The sequence below is a fragment of the Urocitellus parryii genome, chromosome 2 (assembly GCF_045843805.1).
Source record: "Urocitellus parryii isolate mUroPar1 chromosome 2, mUroPar1.hap1, whole genome shotgun sequence".
In the NCBI taxonomy this organism is placed as follows: domain Eukaryota; kingdom Metazoa; phylum Chordata; class Mammalia; order Rodentia; family Sciuridae; genus Urocitellus; species Urocitellus parryii.
This window is the reverse complement of record NC_135532.1, coordinates 27,558,216-27,582,144: the sequence shown is the minus strand read 5'-3', so window position 1 is coordinate 27,582,144 and position 23,929 is coordinate 27,558,216. Positions and strand designations below refer to the sequence as shown.

The 23,929-nt window shown below is 36.5% G+C and overlaps 1 protein-coding gene across 3 annotated transcripts in view; it reads right to left on the bottom strand.

The window, feature by feature from the left end:
* Positions 1-23,929, bottom strand: part of Fry (FRY microtubule binding protein) — a 406,369-nt gene that overhangs the window by 134,477 nt on the left and 247,963 nt on the right. For all 3 annotated transcript variants that reach the window (XM_077795147.1, XM_026414538.2, XM_026414540.2), the window contains 7 exons: positions 18,970-19,060; positions 18,668-18,747; positions 18,472-18,552; positions 12,849-13,017; positions 9,958-10,050; positions 9,764-9,862; positions 7,704-7,805 (listed from right to left, as the gene is read on the bottom strand). In XM_077795147.1, the coding sequence (XP_077651273.1) occupies positions 7,704-7,805; positions 9,764-9,862; positions 9,958-10,050; positions 12,849-13,017; positions 18,472-18,552; positions 18,668-18,747; positions 18,970-19,060 (715 nt within the window). The remainder of the gene's footprint in view (positions 1-7,703; positions 7,806-9,763; positions 9,863-9,957; positions 10,051-12,848; positions 13,018-18,471; positions 18,553-18,667; positions 18,748-18,969; positions 19,061-23,929) is intronic.

Here is a 23,929-nt window from a genome sequence, read left to right as displayed (position 1 = left end):
GTCAGTCTGAATGTCTCTCCTTCATGTAGCTTTCTCCATTCCTTCCTGATGTTCTGAAGCCCATCTCATTAAAAAGACAGCTGTGGAGGAGGAGGGTTAACTCAGTGTTAGGGCCCCTCCCTGTCTGGCATGCACAAAGCCCTGGGTTTGGAACCATAGCACCACAAAAAAAAGAAAACAAAAATAATTATTTTCTCCTGAGTGTCCCCTGACCTCATATACCTCCAATGTAGTCTTTAATTTCCTTTTTAAATGTCAACCTCTGGAAGTAGTGGGTTTTCTGACGGGATATATTATTATCTAATTATCCCTGGCATCTATTAGTATTTCTGCCATTCTACAGGAAATAAATAACTGTGTGCTAAACAGTCTTTCAATGCCAGTCTTAGCCTCACAGAGTTTTACCCATTTTCTTCTCAGACTGGATAATTTGGGGAGTGCTCATAACTGTTTAGGAATAGTGTAGGATAAATTTTATCTCTAAACTATTACTGAATAAAGATGGGGCATAAATAAATGCTATGGGAAAGACTACAGTGAGTAGTTTTTAGATGTAGGGAAGGTCAATTTCTAATGTCTATGTAATCTAAAAGTAACTTTTACCATGGTCATTAGTCTAAAAGTCTAAATTTTCATTTGCATTTAGGGTGGTTTCTATCCTTGTGATTGTTGTTCTATTTGTCTTTTCAAGTGCGCATGTGATATTAGTTTAATTATTAAAATTTTATGTATTTTAATGTCTTGTATGAATTACCTTGCATTGTCCATTGTGGTTTTTTAAAAATATTTATTTTTTAGGTTTAAGTGGACACAATATCTTTATTTTACATTTATGTAGTGCTGAGGATCGAACCTAGTGCCTCATGCATGCTAGGCGAGCACTCTACCACTGAGCCACAACCCCAGCCCCATGTCCATTGTGGTTTTGAATTCTTTTTCTTTTTAGGGGTTTTCTAGATGTTCCTGCATGCTTCCCATTCCAAGTAAACTTTGTAACTACTTGTCTATCTCCAGAAAAAAATAGCTTGGCTTTTTAGAAACATGCATTTACAAGAAAAGTGTTTTTCTCTTCTCTTCTCTTCTTTTTTTGTCTAATATAATTGGTATCATTCATCAAATGTTTCAGTTACTTAAAAGAACTTCAAACTAGTAATACTGCATTTAAACTTTTCTCTCATTAAAAAATTTCAGGTATTCTGAATGTTCTTCCAGTTGCTCCAAATCAGTAAATGTCTCTAGTGTACTTAGTAGTTAAAAGCAGACTCTACACATAGACTGTCTGGGTTCGAACCTGTCCTGACTACAATTTAATAGCTGTGTGGCCAGCCTTGGGGAAGCTCCTTAAGCTCTCTGTGTCTGATTTTTCCTGTCTGAGATGCAAAAGACAAACCTATCTATCTCATAGGAGAGGTATGAGAGTTAAACAAGCAAATGCATAGGGGGTTATAGCACTCTGCCTGCCCATACTGCTCTGTTATGTACCAGGAATCCAGCAGTAAACAAGGGAAATGCCATCCTGTTCTGGGGGAGCTTCTGTTCTAGCAGATTCTCACTTATACATTTTCCTTTCTTAGTATATGTATTAGTGTTTTCAAATTGCATAACACATCATTTAAAATTCTCTCATGCACATTATCTCAATTGTGAATCATGATGTGGAAGGGCACGTATCATCCTAATTTCACTGCAGACCTTAACTGAAATCTCTAAAATGATTCACGTGTCTTCTGTTAACTTTATTTTCTTTCAAACATGTTTCCTGTCTTTCCCTCTCACCTTTTTTGCCGTGGCTTATTGTGATTTGTGTTCTTTTATTCTTAACTATTGGTGCTCTCAGAGAGGCCAAAGAGCAATGTGGCTGAGGTTATTATTTTGTTTTGCTGATGGATTAAGTACTGGTAATTGACTTGTAGCATTTCAAGGTGATATCACTGACTGCTATAATTGTCTCCTAAAGTGGTTTCCTTGCCCTTCTTTTGTTCTCCGTAAAAATAATATTAAGATGCAAACATGATTATTTAATTAAAAAAATTTTAAGTCCTTAATTGGCTTCTAATAACCTACTGGACAATATCCAAATTCCATAAAGAAATTCCATATTATAGAGAATTGCTCAAATACTCTATTGGGACCTAATAGCTTGTCTCTACTTGAAGACATTCAGAACGCTTCCTCATTGTCTGTTTAATTCCCTCAGCCCCTAACACAATGACATAATAGGTGCTTGATGTTTATTTTGAGAATATAGACATTTTTAGCATATCACTGATTTCTGTATCAAATATTTCAACTTCAAGATCAAAGAACCATTGTTTGGTTGGAATCTGTGTCTCCATTAATTAATTAACAATTAATTTATATATTAATTATGCCGTCAAGGTTTGTTAATAAAATTGTTCAGGAAAAATAGTGGGCATTAGGGCAGACTACATCTTCCCTGGACAGGTGCTTCTCACCTCAGGGCCACTGACTTCATGTGACATGTTAACCTTTTTAATGACATGCCCACCTTCTTTAAGTTTTGCTTTTAATGTAGTTAAAGCAATTTGGAATTGGTAAGAAACAAGGTGAGTTGAATTCACCAATGAGTTGGCTGAATTCACTGGTCACTGGTTCAGACCAATGTTTCTCAAGGTTTATCAGTCAAACATTGTCACCAAGTCATCTGGCTGCTTCTAAATATCCAGATCCCGGGGCAGCACCTAGACATTGTGAACCAGAACCTCTGAAGGTGGGTTTTAGGAAGTTATATTTTACGACAGGCTTCCTTAGAGATCCTTGTGTTTAAGAAGGTAAAAACCTATTGACACACATGGATAAACAATTTTAGTCATCTTAACGATCTTGCTATACTTCTAATTTTAAATCCCATTTCAAGTAAAACTATTTAAATGAATCTATTTCTTTGTTATATTAATTTGTAAATCATAGTAATCTCCTTTGTTTGAACGTTCCTTTAGGATACTTGAATCAGTTTACTTGGATTATAATTCACCCCCTTTCATCACTACATGTTATTCAAATAACATACTGTTGAAGTTTGTGATAATCTCTAATACTGTTAACCAATAACTTATGGAGATTATGTTTTCACTCAATGGTTGTATAAGAATAAGATGTTTTCATCCAATAATAAGATTTTTTTTCACAAAATTATAGAAATAAAGTTAATATTAAGCAGAATAATCACATTCTGAAAACTAATATTTAAACTACCTAATACTATGCCATTTAAATTTGGTATTCACAAAGAGAATAGCCTTCATTTTAAGGCAAATGCCTTACATTTTGAACCATTCAGGTAACAGTTATGGAATCTTTAATGTTATTCAATGTCTTCATTTATAAAGATGTCATTAATAACCTTATTATCATATGAAAATTCCTCAAAACTATCTTTCTTTAAGTTGTGGTTGGACACAATACCTTTATTTTATTTATCTATTTTTATATGGTGCTGAGGATGGAACCCAGGGTCTTGCATGTGCGAAGCAAGCACTCTGCTGCTGAGCCACAACCCCAGCTCCAAAACTATTTTTAAACATCATTGTAGTTGCTTCACACAAATATATATTAAGTATAAGAGACAATTCATCAACTATCCTATTTATGGCAACAACACTTGTTTGGGGGTTCTTACTGGAAATCAAAATACCTTGCTGAATTTCCCTTTTCTGACCTACCTAAATACCTCATTCTCTATCATAAATAACATCTTATATGATTTCCTTTGGAGCAGTTATCGCTGAGGTTTTTGTTCTCATGCATTTATTTACTTACTTATTATCTGTCTCCTTCACTAAAGTGCAAGGTTTAAGAGAGCAAATAGGGCTGAGGTTGTGGCTCAGTGGTAGAGCGCTTGCCTAGCACGTGTGAGGCACTGGGTTCAATTCTCGAGACCACATATAAATACCTAAAATAAATAAATAAAGGTCCATGGACAACTAAAAAATATTTAAAAAAGAGAGAGAGCAGGTAGTATTATTGTCTTATTCATCACATTTTCTCAGCATCTAGGACAGCACCTGCTAGACTACTTGAAAAGATCTGCCAGCCAACTGATGGACTTAGTAAATCAATGAATTCAAATTCTAAAACAAGTGGCAACTGAGACAAAAGCAGAATCATTTCTTACTTTATACTTTGGTTTTACTATGAAACTAGGATTACTAAGGTCTACCTTTAGTAAGTGTTGCTATCTAAGCATGATTTTTAGAAAAAAACCAGAAATAACATCCGTGAACGCATGTGACATTCCCATGACACACATGACAACCACTCTCTTGGTTCTTAAAAAATCTTTGATTAATGAGAGACAATATCATAAAGTGCAAATTTCTTAACTGTTGAGGCTTCTTTTATGATTTTTTTCTTTATAATCCAGGCCTTACTGATATATTATATTCATTTTTATAAAAGGAAACAAATTAAAAATTCTCATGTAATAACATCTACTTTTGAAGGACAAGAAACTAGCACATAGTTGTGAATGAAATAAATATTATGTTTTAACAGTATTATTAAATCAAGTTCTTAAAATATATTTCCTTTTTCAGAATTAGGTATCTGGATGATATGAAGGGAATGTGTCATTTTAAAAATAGCTCAATATGTTTAAATTCTGACATAAAACAGGATTGGTTACCATGGACAAGAATTCCCTAAAAGACGTGAATGTCTTGGTGAGAAGGTGCCATAAATTTCTTAACACTTTACAATGGCATGTTGCTTTTATATGATTGACCAAGTTAAACGTTAAAGAATTCAGGTCTGTGCTCCCAAAGCAGGCTAAAGACAGACTCATGCTGAGGATGAACCAGGGCAAGGACCCCAAACTAGACCTGAATCTGGGAGCTTGTTTACTGGAAAGCATGAGGCTGTTGTCCTACATACCTCTCCTCTGCTTAGGTCACGTTGCCACCTTGACGACTCCCCACTGCAGAAGCCATCAAAGATAGTCATCAAAGATGGTCAACGTGGGAGATGTGAACACTAGGTTCATCATTCTGAAGCGTACAGTGGAAGAGATAGGAAAGGAAGTGGGGGAAGAGAGCCAGAAGGTGTATATGGGGAAGTGCTGGTTGTCCCTTGTGAAGTGGTATGGTTGGTTCTAAATGGTATAAAATACTGAAGCTATCCAAGACCAAGACCACTTCTGAAGCCATGTTCGTTTTCCTTCAGGTATTTCTTCTATCTTGAGGATGGATGAGGAGGTCTGGAAAGTTGTTTATATAGTAATGATGTTTATAAATAGCCCCATTCAAATATTGACCGGGTTGAGTTCTAAATATGAGACACAATTTTATTCTGCTTGTAACTCATCAACAATCTTTTTATATCTTTTTGGCTTTTGGGTAGTGAATTCTAACAGTTTACCACCCATAAAGTAAAACATTCTTGCCTTTACTTTGCCTGATGAATACTGCTTTCACACTCCATGAGGTACAGGTATCCTCCTGCTCCCAATCTTGGATTTCACAATCAGCTTTTAGAGCCAGTACATAGTGGGTGCTTACAACCATCTCTCTCTGTATCTCGCAGTTTGAAGCTTTATTACATATTCCTCAATGAAATGTTAAGCATTTCGAGGTCAGGGACTCTTGTTCTACATCTAGCTTCCAGTACCTTCCCTAGCACCTCACAAACGGAAAACACTACAAAATCCTCATGAATGAAATTGAATTCTTGAATGTGGTTTAGTCTCTTAAGAGCATTGATTTTACATACTCTTTCTGACCTTATTGCTTCTCTTTTTTAGAAATTCTAATGTGTGAAATGTTTGTGTAGGAAAATACCGTCAGAATCCAGACCCACTTCTCTCTGGGGCAGTTTATAACCCCTCTTACTAAGTCTCTGATGGGCTTAGACTAGAGCTTTAAATAGTATCATAATTTGGACGTAAATTAGAAAGGAAGATGCTCTGCTAGGTTTCAAAAACAACGTTGGGCTAAAAAAGTTGGCCTTTTTAATCATAGCAGTAAATTATTATGCAAAATATCATAATTTTAGCCAAAATTCATCAATCACATTATACATACTACATACAGGAAGCCACTCTATGAGCATTTTCAATTATTTCTCTTTGTTTTGAAGAAAATAGCTAGTTTCTATCAGTACAAAATATAAAAAAAAGTATTAAATGGGATTAATAACTGGATACTTAAAAGTAGACCGAATAATAAAAATGGCATTGGGCTGCACTTCAGAATCATATATCAGGGCAGATGGATAAATCCTCAAACAAAATACTTCAAAGCAGCCATTATATAACAGTTGATAACCCTGAAAAGCACTTCAGTCTTAGGAGTCCTTTAAAAGCTTCATTCTCTATCCACTGCTATTATATTTCACTGCCATTCTGAAGAAAATGAATGATTCTAATCTTGGATTTCACAATCAGCTTTTAGAGCCAGTACATAGTGGGTGCTCAAAACAGCTCTAGTGCAGATTATTGTGTAATTATGGTAAAGGCCAAAATAATATAATTAATCTTAACCATTTTGCCAAATTAAAGTGTCTTAGGAAAAACACAAAACGAGGCAACATGTACAAACACATGCAAGATTTTACAACTAAGTGTTTTCTAAAACTGGAAAGCAGCAAATGTCAAACCTGTAAAAGACACTGAACCACAACTTGGAACACAAGCGGGAACAAGTGTGAAGAATACCTCCTATTTACACTTATTATCACGGAGGGGTTTCATTTAGTTGCCTTCTATCAATAAGTCACTAAACACACAGCATGTTTACCATTTGAAACCTATAAAGCCAATTTCGAACCTAATCATCATGGCTGCTTTACCTGTAGGCTTCGTGGTCTCAGGGACCACTACTTTTATTCCTGTGTCACCTAGCACCTGTGCTCCCTTCCCAGAGAACAGTAAACAGTGACAACTTGATTACTGTCGTGTGGCTTGGACAGAATACCCTCAAGTAATTACACCACAGTGACAACTACTGCTTTACAAAAATGGAGTAACTCAGGGCTCAGCACAGCCTAAAGACTCTCTCTCTATACATAATGGAATAGCTCTGCGCAGGGCAAGCCTGCCCCCCACACCTAGTAAAAGAGAACATTTGCTTCCTATATAAATTATGGTATAAAGTAGGATGTGTGATTTGAATGTTATAGATATTAGTAATTAAATTGAATGAAATAAAAATAAAACTTGTGATTGCCTCGCTCATGACATTAAGTGAACCACGAGTACTTTCAGTGAATTAAAGCTGATGGAAGTGATAGAACTTGTTAATAAATTTTGACACTGTTGAAAGACACAAATGTGTCAAGCATATGTTAATGGCATGGCATGCTAATGACACTAAGTCTATCCTTCCATAGAAGGGAGTTTTATTTCCAAAATATTTACCCAGGCTGAAGGGGATAGAAGAAGGATGCGTGAGGTATAGGTGAGATTCCGAAATCAATTCACATGCTTCTGTTGGCTAAATGTGGCCATTTTAAATTTCTATATTATTTAGATTAAATGTGACAAAGATGCATATCAAGCAGCATTTGATTCTCTTTAAAGTGATCCTTATTGGAACAGATTTATTTTCCCCAAACCTGAAGTGATTTCTCTTATCCCTAGTCAGAAGCATAGACGCCTGCCTGAGAACTGTATTGTGAATTCTTGTAAAGGATTTCTTTCTTTTTCTTTTTTTTTTTTTTTTTTTTTTGTCCAGATGACAAATACTAACCTTAAGGTTGGACAAACAGTTGTTAAGAAAAACATGCCACCTATTCAGGAACAGCTGCTTCTGACTGACGCAGAGCAGACAGGTCACCAGGGGGTACAAGGCCTGAGAAGAAAGAAGACGAGATCACAGAATGATATTTCAATGAATCAGGTAACACATATTTTCTGTACCAATTACTTCACCATCTCCCTCTGCCATCAGGGTTTGAATAAGTGGGACACTAAGTTACACAAGGCCTAATGGGTGTCCAGCGGAGGTGGGCATTTTGCAGATACTTTCTGATAATGCAGGGGATGGAATCATCTAGAACTATGGATAAAGTATAGTGATATGCTTCATGTATAAGAACAGAGAAATCTGATTCACTTAAGTAGTCTTCACTTAGGAACCTTGAAAACAAATACCCAGCAAATGTGCTGCCTGCCCAGAGAGCAGTGAACAGTGACCAACTGATTATGGTCATGTGGCTTGAAAAGAATACCCTCAAGTAATCACACCACAGTGACAACTACTGCTTTATAAAATGGAGTAAGTCAGGGCTCAGCACAGCCCAAGGACAACTTTTCTATATATAATGAAGTAGCTCTGAGCAGGGCAAGCTGGCCTTCCACACCTAGTAAAAGAGAACATTTACTTTCTGTCACTATATGTGTAAACCATTGTTTTGGATTTTCTCATGGATCCTAACCAAGATACTAACAACTCACCATCTTAGGTCACTGCCAATCTTGGTGGGGTGGGGGGGAAGAGCAGGAAGGCACATTAATTTTGAAAATGTTACTGGCTTTTTCACTTATAAATATCTACTTGTTTGTCCCTGTCTTAGAGGTAGGTATATATATTTTCTTTTGCATGCAATCCTCCTGTAATTAAGGAAGATTCCTAAAAGAAATGTTATTACATTGGTAAACTCCACTAAGACAAATTTAACCACAGAGGAATTTGCTTATGACCAAATAAACAGAGGTGCTACTGTGCTTTTCCTGCCGAACTGGGCCAATTTCCCACAGCAACTAAAGACATAAAAGCTAATGGGCAGCCACCCAAGAAACACATGCAGAACTCACGACCATTTTGCTAAGCCAGATCTTAGATACCTTTATGATTCCCAAAGAACTCAGGCTGGCGAAGATTTAAACAAAAGCATAACTGGCTTATCTGGCAAGAACTAGCAAGAAACAATTGCCAGAGATGAGATTCAGTGTTTGGCAATTCATTAACTTATTTTTTCTTCTTCTTTAAATTAGCTTAGCTTTAAAGGGCTTTGAACTACTGTTTCCATTGAATGCAACTCTGATGCCAATCACTAGTCTTCAAAAAAAAAAAAATGCATCAATTACTCACAGTGACATTGGAATGTGAACAAATGAGCCAATTTGTTATCACTACCAGAAAAGCAACATGCTCAGCAGTGTCTATACTTGTAAACTAGCCTCAACCCTACTAAACAACCATCTAAACAGCCATCTAAATAACCTATTTCCTCCACACTGTCCTGATTGCCCTGGCACACTACATGCCAATTTGTAAACCAGAGCTTTATTTACTGTGGAGGGTAATCTGCTTCTTTTCAGTACAAACCCTCCCCAGGAACTGCTTTCCCAGCCTTCAGAGAACCTCACCTGGGGGCCACTATTTCCCATCCCGATTTTCTGCCTACTTCAATTCTGATCCTGAATGTCAGGATAGGAATTACCCAGTATATAGGATCCTGGGGATTGAGAAGAGGAACTTCACAAACTTCAGCTTTTGGATTGGGGGGGAAAAATAATCCTTGGAAATTTAAACAAAAATCATATTAAGCCAATCTTAAAAAACAAAGAGCAGAATCCATAGAACCAGAAGGGTCATCAGAGGTGACCCTTCTAGTACCGTGATTCATAGTTGATAATAAATGTAAGCTCGAAAGTTTGAAAGCCTTTATGAGGGAGTCAGTCATAGGTAATTCTTCCATCTGTGGCATTCTTATACAAGGATTCTACAAATCAAATAGATTTCTGCCTGGCAATTTTAATCTCTGCAGTTTTGTTTGTGTTTTGAATTTTCTCATAGATACTAACCAAGGAATGCTTCTTTCTAGAAGAAAGTTCCAGAGTGGTATCATATAGGCTTTCCACGAAGTTTCTAAGGCAGGGAACATTCACTTCATTTTTAACGGCCTGAAACAGAAGTGCATGTGAATATTCTATTATTGAGACTGTTGAGTCTGTCATTCAGTTTGAAGAAGTTCTTAGAAAGGGAAAGGGTAACTCACAGCCGCAACTGGGACAAGGATTTCCACAAAGAGTCCAGCCAAGGCATGTTTGATATCTTTGTCTTTGACTTCAAGGAAATAATGGGCACATTCCTACAAAGAAGAAAGAAGGATTGAAAAGTACATGTAAAATGTATTTAAGCAAACTTAATAGCTCTTAATCATACATACCAACACCAGCCTATTCTGTAATCTATTTAAAGATCACTGGATCAGACATTTGTATCAAGTCGAAAGGTTTACAAGGGCCTCAGTGACATTTCACAAGGCTGGTTTTCTCTCTTTCCTCCTATATCTAGTTCAAGCCACTCTTGTGAAAGGACAAAGCATCTACAACCAGTAGCACACATTTATCTTCTGGATTACTGGCTGGTTCGTTCAGTCATTCATTTCCAATAAGGGTCTGTCCATCACTTACCCTGTGTGGGGGCCTGCACCCTTGACTAGGCCACAAACACAGATCCCCAGGGAGGGAAAACATGGGAAGACAGGCTGAAGACAGTAAACTTATTTTGGGCCCGGTGCCGGATGGCCTCGGGTGCAGAGCTGTTTACTTGCTCTGACATTTTAGGTGTGTTTATTATTCAGATCGTTTCATAAGCAAGTCTGGAATGCCTCCCTTCCCCACCTCATACAGGCTTTGGTGTGGTTCCCACAGCAAGGATGTCTCTGCAGGTTGCCCAGGGACTTGTCCTATAGGAAAGGAGGCCTTCCTTGAGCACTGCCAGCCTTCTCTCCTCCAGGCCTTCTGCTAGTGCTTCCTGTGGTCTCTGCCAGGCTCTATTTCCATCCAAGAATCCAGGCTACACATATTTCATGACATACTAATTTCCACATTAGCTCTCACCCTTTATCAGAGTTGCAATTGGGAAGACGGGCAAGAACAGCTGCTAAGGTCCTCAGTCTACCAACATCATATTACAACCTCAGCTCTGGGTGGGCGATACCAACCTAGGAGTCAGAGAGACTGTTTTCCCCAGACAGAATGGAGTTTATGGTTCCCAGGATCACGGTTCTTTTGCTACCTTTTGCCTATGTATGCATGTATCAAGTTGTCACCCAAGTACAGACACATATGATCTATTAGTATGAAAGTGGGATAAAAATAATAGAATAGATAAGAATCACCAAGTGATTATCATGTACTAAGAATCCTCAACGTTAATGTCATTACCAGTACCTTTTAGGTGAATTAATTGGGATGAAAAGGACAATGTGACTGGCTAAGGTCACAGAGCCGATAAGTACTGGTTCTTCAATCCAAATCCAAGAAGTCTGACACACTGTGTCCATCTGCCCTCTCTCCACCCCTCTACGTACCAGCTTTATGGAGAGATGATTTGTATACTCTGCAATTTACTCATTTTTGGTCTACCAACACTTGTGCATCCATCTATCACCACAATCAAATTTAGAACTTTTTAATGCCCCCCAAAGAAACTCTGTACCCCTTGGCAGATACTCTCTACCTCTCCATCCACTCCAATGCTCAGTCCTAGGCAACCATTAACGTATTTTCTCTCTCTATGGATTTGCCTATTCTGGACATTTCAGGTTAATGGATTCACATTCTACATGAGCTTTCGTGCCTGGCTTCTTTTACTAAGTATATTTTTAAGGTTCATTTATTTTGCAGCATGCATCAGTACTTTACTGCATGGATATACCACATTTTGTACATTCCATTGTATGGAGATGTCACATTCTGTTCATCCATTCATTGGTTTACAGACATTTGAGTTATTTTCACTTTGGCCTACAATGAATAATGCTGCTATGAACATCTGTGTTCAAGTTTATGTGTGAACATACACTTTTATTTTTCTTGGGTGTATACTATATACCTAGAGTGGAACTGTTGGATCATTGGGTAATTCTACGTTTGGGCACCTGAGGAGTTTCCGGGCTGTTTTGCATTCACATTAGCACGGCATGAGGGTTCCAGTTTCCTCCCATCCTCTCCTATGTTTATTACGTGCCTTTTTAATAGCTGCCTTTTTGATTATAGAATGGTACAATCTACATTCATAACTCCTACATCCAAAGTCTCAAGTAAGATGAGGACCAAATCTAATTTACAGAAGTATTAGAAAAATGCCTTTAGGTACCAAAGTTTTTGTAAATTTTTTTTGGTACCAGGGATTAAACCCAGGGGTGTTTAACCACTGAGTCACATCCCCAGCTCCCCTTTTAAAATATATTTTATTTAGAGACTGAGTCCCATTAAGTTGTTGAGGCTGGCTTTGAACTCACAATCCTACCTCAGCCTCCTGACCAGCTGGGATTACGGGTATGCTCCACTCTTAATAGAGCTATGGATTCTCCCAAGTTCTTAATAATAACAATTTTTTTGTTGCTATGCACCATAATGAATTCAGGTTGATAGACATCAAACTTATATGATTTGGTTGATTTTTTTTTTTTTAAATGAAGATTCCTGTAAATGTTGATGTAGCCAATCCAATGCTGTCAATTTCCTTGGCTCATGATGATGGGATGTCCAGATCAACTTATCATAAGTTGAAAATATCATTAAAAGGAAATGGCATTGAACACCCCTAACTTAGTGAATGTCCTGGCCTAGCCACGAGCACATTGTGGTCCTGGCTGTTTCCTACCATGATGATGGGGCTGGCTAGGAGCTCTGCCCAGTATCTAGAGAGAGATTCAGACCACATAGTGCTAGCCTGGGAAAAGATCCAAACTCAAAACTTGAAAGGCAGTTTCTACTGAATGTGTATACCTATCACACCATTAAAGTTGAAATATTACTAGATGAATCACTGTAAGTTGGATCCCGCTTATAAAGGGTTTTCACAATCGAGGTGTCATTCTGATAAAGGGAATTACTTGAGTTGATCACCACTTAGTGCTCTTGCCCAGGACGTTACCTGCATAAATTGAAGGGAGGCCTCAAAGTCTTCCACTGGATACATTTTAATTCGAAAGAATTTCATTCCCATTATCAAGCTGATAATGCTCTGCACCACATACGGATTTTGCTCTTTGTGCCGTAATTCTTTTAGCTCTGCCATAAACTTCTTCTTGACAGCAGGGAATCTACAAAAAGAACATAAGTGGTTTATCAAGTGACAGGAAAGCCATGCAATGGGGGCTGCCAGCACCTAAAGTGACAGTGCATGGTCATCAGATCCTTAGAAACAGGTAAAGTACAATAACTGTCATTTCACAAGGATTTGACATTCGGGATTTGGTAGAGTCCAATTTTCTCCTTTCCCCCTCTTATTCGACAAGATGCTTCACCTCTCCTTCAGACTAGGGAACAGACCCAGCATTATCTAGACTCTCTCAAGATGGTTTAGCTCTTAAATTGAGCAGACAAAAAGCTCCATTTCCTCTGGCTTAGCAATTTCCAACATACTTACAGACCTCCAGGGCCTAAAGTGTCAAATTTTGAGTATGTGAGTAATAACATACTAGGGTCAGTTATTTCTGATGGTGACAGCAAATGATTTTTGGACTTACAAATAAGGCCAAAGATATTCTGACATCTATTTCCAAAATTTTCTCCTGTTGTTCCTTGATAGTTTTAGATTAATGATCATGGAAAAATATATTTTTAAGTTGAAGGAAAAATCTAGTAATGGGAAAATCTAGTAATGGGAAAATTATGTTTAAAAGATATGGGCTGTCTATTATATGTATGGGATTTTATAATTTAATGTGGTGAATATGAAAACAAACAAAAGAAACTTATTTGTGTTATTTGAAAGCAAAATAATATTAATTGCAACACCAACAACCATGTCATATAAGTTTAAAAAAAGAATGGCTTTTTAAAAACCTATGAGAGATTTTCTTTAAACTTCTGAGATATGCTGCTTTGATTATTAGTTAAAAAACAAAAAAGAAAAACACAGAAAGCCAGGTATGATTAGAAAACATACTTGTGATTACAAAAGCTAAAGGCAAACTAATAGAGGCAAACCAATAGAATCACAGAAGTTGGGAACAATTCTTACCCCAAAGTAGAAGTTTTAGGACACACAATAAAGGTAGCTGAGCACATAGACCGTTTCCCAAATGGAAAGGGGCTAGTTTGGGGGGTTGGGGAGAAATTACATGGTGTTCATTTTATAACAATAAAAAAACTATATATTTGTTTTATGGGTTTTTATATATATTTGCTACATGTATTTCACAATAAAAAGATTTTACAAAAGCAATAGAGCAGAAAATATAAATAACTTCAAGGCACAAATACTTTATGAATGAGATATTCTCTAACAGGTTGTTAATGTAGTTAAGGATATTTCAGGGTTTATTCCTAATCTGTGGTGGCATTTTGTGGCTTTCCACAAAACATTCACTTTTAAGACAGCATTCCAAACAGGCCCATTCTGACATTTCTTAAATACTATTGAATATTAGTTGTGTTTACTTTACAAGTAAAATATCATGGAGACTAGTTGGAAGATTATATATTACTTTTCAGGATGAAGAAATCAGCAAAACTGAAATGCAAATTTTATTTATAAAACTAACAAAATAGATTTGATATCAGATAACATCTATTTGAAGAAGTCTTAAAACTACACTGTTGAATATTTTGGAATATAAATTCAAAGCTCCAATGTCATCATCTTTTCCTAAATCTTATAGATAAAAACTGATGGAGATGATGATGATAGTAGCAAGCAGATACAGTACCCACTCCAAGCCAGCCATGGGCCAGTGACATATAGTGACTTATTTAATCCTCAACAACACTGTGTGCAGGTTCAATATTATATCATTTTTTTTAATGGAAGAGGAAACTAGGGAAAGATTTCATAACCTGATAAAATTTCATAGCTGAGAGGCTCAGAAGTTAGCATTTGAAGCCATGTCTGGTTCTAAAATCTCTATGTCTAAACCAGTTATTCTCAAAAGCACGTTCTCCAGATTGGCAGCATCTGGGAGCTTACTAGAATGCACATTTCTGGACCTTCCCCAGACCTACTTTTATGGACTAAAGTATCCCCAACTCTGGATCATACAAAGAAGTACTAATTTCATGTATCTCAGAATGTGACTCTGTTTGGAGTCAGGGGCTTTAAAGAGGTGATTGAGGTAGGGTGGCCCCCATCCAATATGCCTAGAGAACAGAAGAGGAAAAAGTATGTCCACAATGGGAAAGGACTTCATGAGGACATAGGAAGAAGGTGGCCACCTGCAAGGTCAAGGGAAAGGTCATAGAAGAAACCACTTCAGCCAGCACCTTGATCTTGAACCTCTAGCCTCCAGAACAGTGTGTAAATAAATGTCTGTTGTTGAAGCCATCCAAACTGTGGTCCTTTGTTACACTGTCCCCAGTAAACCAATACATATGAGTAACTGCCTAGCCAATGAGGAGTGTACGGATTGAAAGTGAGGTGACTTGAGAAGGCCATGAACACTTTCTTCAAGCACTAAATCATTACATGGAAGAAACTGAAGGGAAAACTTATGGCAAAAAGACATTTGAAAATGGAATGAACTCTAATATAGTATATAATTTACTTGTCTATGGGATTTGTTGGTTGTCTGACTCCACTGATGAGTTGTAAGTGCCACAAGATCAGGCACATAGTAGGTGCTCAGTACATGTTCTGAGTGGGTTAATTTCCTTTGGGGGAGATAGTTTCCTGTCATGGAGGCATGTAAGCAGAAGCTGAGCAGGTCACTGAGAGGTCTCTTGCAGATGGCACATGGCTAGGCTACTTGAAGGTCCTTTTCAAAGTTGAAATTTTGTGAAGTCTGATTTTACTTCTACTGATGAATGAAATAAAGGTAATTTTCACAGAAAAAAATACACATTTAAACATTTGTTCTTACACCTTTTATATTTGACTAAGCAGAGGTAGGAAAGGCCAGGTTATTTGTATAACTCAAGTCTATCGATCTTCTCATGAGATGGCTGCTAAAATTTTATTTCTCATTTAAAAATAAGTATGACTATCTTTTACTGTTGAAAGTTCCAAATGATATGAACATGTTATGTTAGCATAAAAGCAGTCCAAAAATCCACTTCCCTTACAATGATTATAGGGAAAAGCCAATTTTTCAGTGACCTTTTCTTTAGAACTTAGACAAATACAGTAAGTAAATACTCAGCCTTTGGCAATACTATACATTCCACATGAAGATATATTGTGCATATGCACAGCATATATTTTTAACCAAAGTACACAGAAAAATCTAATTTTAACTTAATTTACTTTGAAAAAGTCAATAGTATGTATGGATATCTCTTAACAGGAATACATTCCTTACTGACAGGAATTAAGTAGCATTATTACCAGGAATATTAAAACAGTGATTCTGTTAAAACTCAAAGACCAAGTAAGCCTTAAAACCTGAAGTTATAATGTGGAAAATATTTAATATGCATTACCATTGGAAACTAGATACACAATCTAAAATTCAAATTATTATAATACTTATAAAAATAAAAAATGTTAATCACACTGAACCAGATTTTTAAAAAAGTGTTTTTGCAGGGGGGGAGGTGTTTAATCTCCTTGAGAATAAGAGAAGCAGTACTTTTCTAAAGTGAAGATAAAGAAATAGTCCTGGTATACTTATGAGAACAAAGACGTAATTCATGGTATGACACTAAGGTAAGATTGTGTTATCTATCAATAAAGGTTAGCTACACATTGCCTGGTTGAGAACATACCATGGGCTATTTGAGTCTGATCACTGCAAGAGCAGACTGGCCAAGGTACTTTAAAAACAAAATCTAATTTTAGCTTAATTGACTTTGAAAAAAGCCAATACTATGTGTGAATATCACTTAATAGTAAAAAAATTTCCCTGAAAGACAGGAATTAAAGAGTTCCCCAGTGACTGGAAAATACTGAAGCACTGTCCAAATTGAGACATTTTTAACACTTAGCTATTGCAGAATTGGGACAAATATCGACGTCAAGAAACTGAAAAAAGCCACTGTTGGCAAGAAAAGACTGGCTCTGTGGATCCTAGATCTATCCTAATATGGAAACTCCTGCAATCTCAAACGCTACTCAGTTTTGACATTATTTCTCAATTTATTCAAAATGTATGGAACTAAGGGAGGTCATTTGACAGTATCTGACATTGTTATACATAATTCTTAAAAATAGGAATAACACACAAAAAAGCCACTTTTGGAATACTAAGCTGTCCAAATAAGAGCACAAGAAAATTAAGCCAAGATAATTATAAAGAAATACGCTGAGATTTTCAGAGTTTGACAAACCAGCAAGTATACATATCAATACTTCCTTCTTTGGATCATTTTTAGGAATGTGGAAGATACACACATTAGTTAATTTTCAGATACTTGCAACTTATCCAGTTAAATACCTATGTCTTTATTTCCTACTTGCGATGGAAATTTCTCCAAAATGCACCTTCATCCCTTAATGATTCATGAACCACAATTATAATAATAGGCTATCATAAAAGTACAACACAGACTCATACAAAAAGGTCCAGATAATAGAATTGGGAATACAGAATTCTTCTGAATGCTTTAGCAAGTTTGTTTCTTCTTTTGCTGTCAGCTTTTGACCTGTATTGCCCTCCACAAAAATTCATTCTCTACCTTCTAACACTAATGAATTATGTTAGGAAAAAACAGGTAGTTGGGATGAATAGATACATTGGATTAGACTAGATAAATCAGGCCAAGGATTTTTTTGGGGTCTATGTCCCAAGTTCCTGTCTACATTTTGGCTAGGTAAGGTTGCTGAATAAGTATTTCAAAGTTTAGAAAAGTTGTGTATTTACATGCTAATCACTTAGGAAATTCCATCTATTAAAGATAGAAATCTCTTTGGAGGATTGTCTTTCCCAAGGATTGGGGCATCAACAAAGCCAACTGGTCTCTTGGCTTAAATTCTCCTTATGTCTCTGCCTCATTTTGCCCAAAGTAGGCATTTGGGATCTTGCTTGGTTTGCCTCAGGGTTGGATAAAATGAAGATGGGTAAGTATGGTGTGACATCACTTTTGGAAGAAGTATGTTATTGCTAATAGTCTAACACTATGTTCTAGCCTGTTAAATGGAGTTATGGGGCCAGATAAATTTAGTAATGAGAACTCCCCCACCCGCACTTGTTTCCATGGCAGACGCTAGGACACTTTTAGCTCAGCTGAATTAAGGTCTAGAGTAAAGGGGACATTCTAGAATGGAATTTTCCCATTCATGAATGATAGATTGCTACCACCCACTCGTCGACTATAGAAAACAAAACCTGAAAAAAAAATTGATAAACACCTTTAGAATATCTGAACAGACAGAAAAGTAATTTGGTGAGTCCATTTCTTTCTTTGAAGCAGTTGTCTGAAACCCATGGACTCAGTAGGATCTGGCCCAACTGCCTGGGTGAAAAAGTTAACTAGGTACCTGCCTTGGAGGAGACTCTAATTAGTTTTAGGGGTGGGTAGGCTTGGTAAAAAGAACCTGAGTTCCTTGTGAGTTCACAGCTGTCCCTCCTTAAGTCAGAGGCACTATGTGTTCTCGGTCAAGGGCTTCGGGGCTCACTTACTTAGCTTGTGCTAACACTCCAATGACTTCCGCATACAGGTCGGCCACAATGTGCATGTTGCCCGTGTTAGGACCAAGATACCTAAATAAGGAAAAATTAGACAAGTTAGGATCTCTGCTCATCTGAAAAATCAAACCAGTGATTCAGTTTTAAGCACCCAATGTCTTCAAAACTCTAAGGCAAGAAATCACCTTACCCTTCTTTGTATTTAAAGTGCTTGAAAGCCAAGTTAATAACATCATGAATTAAACCATCTATTACAGGATGAAGTGGAATCTGAAAAACAAGGATGACTTTTAACTTGGAAGGGAATATTAAGGAGAAAATCAGTAATAGTACTTCCAATAACTATGCCTGGTCTTCAGCAATCAATAAACATACTTCATATGACCCAGAATTTGGAATTCATAACCAATTTCATAAACTATGACTTTCAAAACTTCAGTATTATTTTCACATTGATAGACATCAACAAAGTCACAATAATTGATTACCCACCTGCTTCAATACTTCTATTAATACTAAAGAAAAAATAAAATCGATGGCGAGGTCCCGTCTTTCCATTAGATAATCTCGCTGCTGTTCATCACTGCAAAATTTAAAACACATTAAATGGCAATAAAGATATTATCAGAGTGATAGAATTCATCAAAAACATAGAACTCACTCCCACTGGACTGCAAACCCATTGTTACTCCAAGGGGTAAATGCCTGCTAATGCTTATTCTGCTGTTATTGGGGTACAGAGGATAAACATTGGATTGGAAGTCCAGAATCCCTGACTTCAAATTTGAAATTTCAGACCACATGAACCTGAGTTGCTACAAGTGAGTCCATTATTTCCTTTTGTGGATTTTTTTTTATTTATATATGACAGTGGAATGCATTACAATTCTTATTACACATGTAGAGCCCAATTTTTCATATTGCTACCCAGGATTCCTATCATTTGTAAAATGTGAGGCCCACACATGATGGAGTGACCAAACTGGAGGTGTGTGGTGACAGGATCTCATGAAAGGAGTGACATAATGTAGTAATATAATGCAAGAATCTTGTGAATGGAGCTAAATAAGAACTATTATGACTGGCAATCAGAGCAGGACAACAGGGAAGGGAGAAAAGATCAGCATTTCTTTTCTTTTTCTTTTTTTTTTTTTTAATTTCACCCTGTATTCTTTTCTTTTCAGAGACTCATTCAAAAGTCAGAAACGGAAACGGAACTGACAAAGGACAGGATCATGCCCCAACCCCAGTTTTTGCTGACTGGATGAACTGAGAGCTCATTCGCAGTTGAACAAAGAAAGACTCGTAAAATGAATGCCCAGTCCCTTGGCACAGGATGGTGGTTAAGAGTACTTCGTTGTGGAACAATCCAGGCTTCAAACTACGCCTCTTCTAATTACCAGCAATTTCTCCAACAAAAAAACAGGAATAGTAAGTGTACTACCTGAATGTTACTTAGGACCAGAAGTGTTTTGGATTCTAAACTTTCAGATTTTGGAATATTTGCATACACATAATGAAATTTCTTGGGGATGGGACCCAAGTCTAAACACAAGACTGATTTGTATCTCATATACTACTTCTCCACATGGCCTGAAGGTAATTTTATACACTCTTTTTAGTGTGTTTTGACTGATCTGTCCCATAAAGTCAAAATGTGGAATTTTTTTTTTTTTTAATTTGAGATGTCCATGTCAGCGCTTGGATTTTGCAGCATTTTAGACTTTGGGTTTTCAGATTGGGGATGCTCAAACCTGTACTTAAATAAAGGTTTGAGAAGATAAAGCTTGTTTAGTGTTTAGCACAGTCTCTTAAGCACATACATACTCAATACCTGTTGATGAAGGATGACAGGATTTGGACTTGAAGGTATTTTGAGAATAAATCAAGACTTATCTTAAAAATGGAATGCTTCTATTTTCAGTCAAGAGGGAATGAGAACAAAGCAAGGGTGGTTTTTAAGAGGTAAATCAAGAAATTCTAGAGGTGCTTTGTAACCTTGAGCAAGGTCAATTTAAGCCTGATGGACAAGGGAACATTATCGAGGGAGCCTGCAGCTTTACCCTGCAGGTGGAAATGTATTCAAAGGGCAGGAACATTTAGGAACATTCATCATCATCTTGCCAAGAGGAAGAGTAGTGGAGAAAACCATCTGTCTGAAGTCCTTTAAGATCCTCTAGGGCTACAAAGTGCTCCTGCTAGCCGGGGAAACATGTAGAAAAAGGAAGGTATTCAGTAGTCAGGCCTTATATTCACTATATCACAGAATAAGGAATCAGGAAGTTTGAAATCAAGAGGAAGGCAAATTCTCAAATATGGCCAGCAGAAGTAGAGAGTACTGTTTGTGTCAGATGGTTGGCAGGGGTCTACAGAAATGGTCAGAAAACCCTGAAAAAGGAGTTGTTCTTAACATAAAAAATTAACAAACCTTTGATTGTATCTAATAAGCCAAATTGGGCTTTAAAATAAAAGACATACTTCTCTAGTAATGAATTCGACTTTATTGCTGGTTTGAAGTCTAACTGCCGGGAGCCAGAGGCATTTGACAAATTTATTTGGCAGTGCAAATGTTGATATTATACTAATCTTAGAAATCATAACCCAACGTCTGCCCCTCCGATTTGACTATTTTCAGTTGCCTGACTCCTCCCTACAGTTCCTAATTTAGCTGCATCTCAGATGCAGGATGCTCTAGAGATCCTCATTCTGCCAGCTTTTTCCCAAGCGCACATTCTCTCATTTTAAATGCTCAAATGTAACTAAAGTGAGCCCAAGTCAGGGTTTATTGTCTTGATTCTGTACATATCGGACCTCAGCTATCTCTCTGATCTCCTGAAAACAAATAGCAACACAATTAAAAACCTTATTTTCAATCCCTAAAAGAATCAATTCATGAAAAATCTAGTGTCGATAACTAAATTCTGACAAAATAGCGGAGCAGACTAAAACTCAATTCAACTCATTAGAACTGCTGCACCCCCCCTCCCCTCCCCCGGAGTTACCAGTTCTCATGTAAGATGGGAAATAATAAAATGATCCCCTGCATTTAATGATCACACAGAATGACCATTTCCAGACACAGAATATAAATTCTGCCTTTAAAATTAGATAAATTTAAAAAGAATTTCTGAAGAGATAATAGGTAATAGTTTCTTTTTGGCATGATAAAAACGTGTATAGAAAGCTGGGCTTGTGGCTCAGCGGTAGCACACTCGTCTTGTATGTGTGAGGCCCTGGGTTTGATCCTCAGTGCCACATAAAAATAAATAAATAAATAAATAAAATAAAGGTATTGTGTCCATCAACAATTAAAAAAAATATTTTAAAAAAGTTCATAGATAGTGTTGATGATTGTATAACCTCAGGAATATACTGAAAATACTGGATTATTACTTTAAAACTGAGTGTTATGGTATGTGAATTATATTTCACTAAAAGTTTCCTTCTCCACTATGAAAAAGTTATTAATCTCTCCTTCAAATAAAATGATAAACAACAGAATCTTGCATGAATGAGATTATCATAAAATGATGTTACAAATTTAGATGAAATATAATTTGGTAAAATTACAGATCTTCAATTTCAGAAGAAGTTTAATTTTTTTTTAAACAAAAGTACTAGGACTGTCAAGAAAAATGAGGGATAAACCACTTCAAGAAAGCAGTTAATATCTAATTTTGAGTAATTAATTTCAGTTTACTGTCATTTTAAAAGAATTTTTAAAAATTCTTAAAAATTTTAAAAAATTTTTAAAAGAATTTTTAAAATGTATCAATTTATGCAAAGAAATCTGCTTATAAAATAACCTTAAAAAAAAAGTAAGGTTCGTATCCTCACTGCCTTGCTGCAATGGCTTACTTCAAACATGAAATCATATGTATTTACTTATATTTTTCAGAGGGGGTGATACACATGGATTTGCTCATATAGGAATCTTAAATTTTATGGTAGAAGGGCTTATGTGGCAGCAGCTTCCACTTTTCAAACCCACAAGAGAAAAGGGAACACAGAATAGACAAATCAAATTCTCAGCTGGAAGAAGTCACATAGAAACCATGAACTTAACTTCCTGGGTCTGGGAGACGCGAGCTACCCAAAGGCATGTGGCCAGTCAGCAGCAGGACTAAACTCAGTCCAGCTCCCTAGAACTGCTGCACTCCCTGCCTGCCAGGAGTCACACTCTATTACCAGTTCTCATGTAAGATGGGAAATAATAAAATGATCCCCTGCATTTACTGATCACACAGAATGACCATTTCCAGATATAGAATAGAAATTTTACCTTTAAAATTGGACAAATTAAAAAAGCACTTCTAAAGAGATAATAGGTAACAGTTTCTTTCTGGTGTGATAAAAAAGTACACAGAGAGCTAGGCGGCGGCTCAGTGGTAGGGCACTTGTCTGGCGTGTGTGAGGCCCTGAGTTCGATCCTCAGCACCATAAACAAACAAAAAAATAAATAAATAAATGGTTTTGTGTCCATCTATGATTAAAAAAATATTTTTAAAAAGTTCATAGATAGTGCTGAGGATTGTATAACCTCAAGAATACTCTGAAAATACTGGATTATGTACTTTAAAACTGAGTGTTATGGTATGTGAATTATATTTCACTAAAAGTTTCCTTCTTCACCTAAAGTTATTCACTATGAAAAAGTTATTAATCTCTCCTTCAAATAAAATGATAAACAACAGAATCTTGCATAAATGAGTATATCATAAAATGATGTTACAAATTTAGATGAAATATAATTTGGTAAAATTACAGATCTTCAGTTTCAGAAGAAGTCTTTTTTTTTATTGGTTGTTCACAACATTACAAAGCTCTTGACATATCATATTTCATACATTAGATTCAAGTGGTTTATGAACTCCCAATTTTTACCCCAAATGCAGATTGCAGAATCACGTCGGTTACACATCCACATTTTTACATAATGCCATACTAGTAACTGTTGTGTTCTGCTACCTTTCCTATCCTGTACTATCCCCCCTCCCCTCCCCTCCCATCTTCTCTCTCTACCCCATCTACTGTAATTCATTTCTCTCCTTGTTTATTTTCCCATTCCCCTCACAACCTCTTATATGTAATTTTGTATAGCAATGAGGGTCTCCATTTCCATGCAATTTCCCTTTTCTCTCCCTTTCCCTCCCATCTCATGTCTCTGTTTAATGTTAATCTTTTCTTCCTGCTCTTCCTCCCTGCTCTGTTCATAGTTGCCCTCATTATATCAAAGAAGACATTAGAAGTCTTTTTTTTTTTAAACAAAAGTACTAGGACTGTCAAGAAAAATGCAGGATAAACCGCTTCAAGAAAGCAGTTAATGTCCAATTTTCAGTAATTAATTTCAGTTTACTGTCTTTTTAAAAGTATTTTTAAAAATGCATCAATTGATGCAAAGAAATCTGCTTATAAAATAACCTTAAAAAAAAAAGTAAGGTTCGTATCCTCA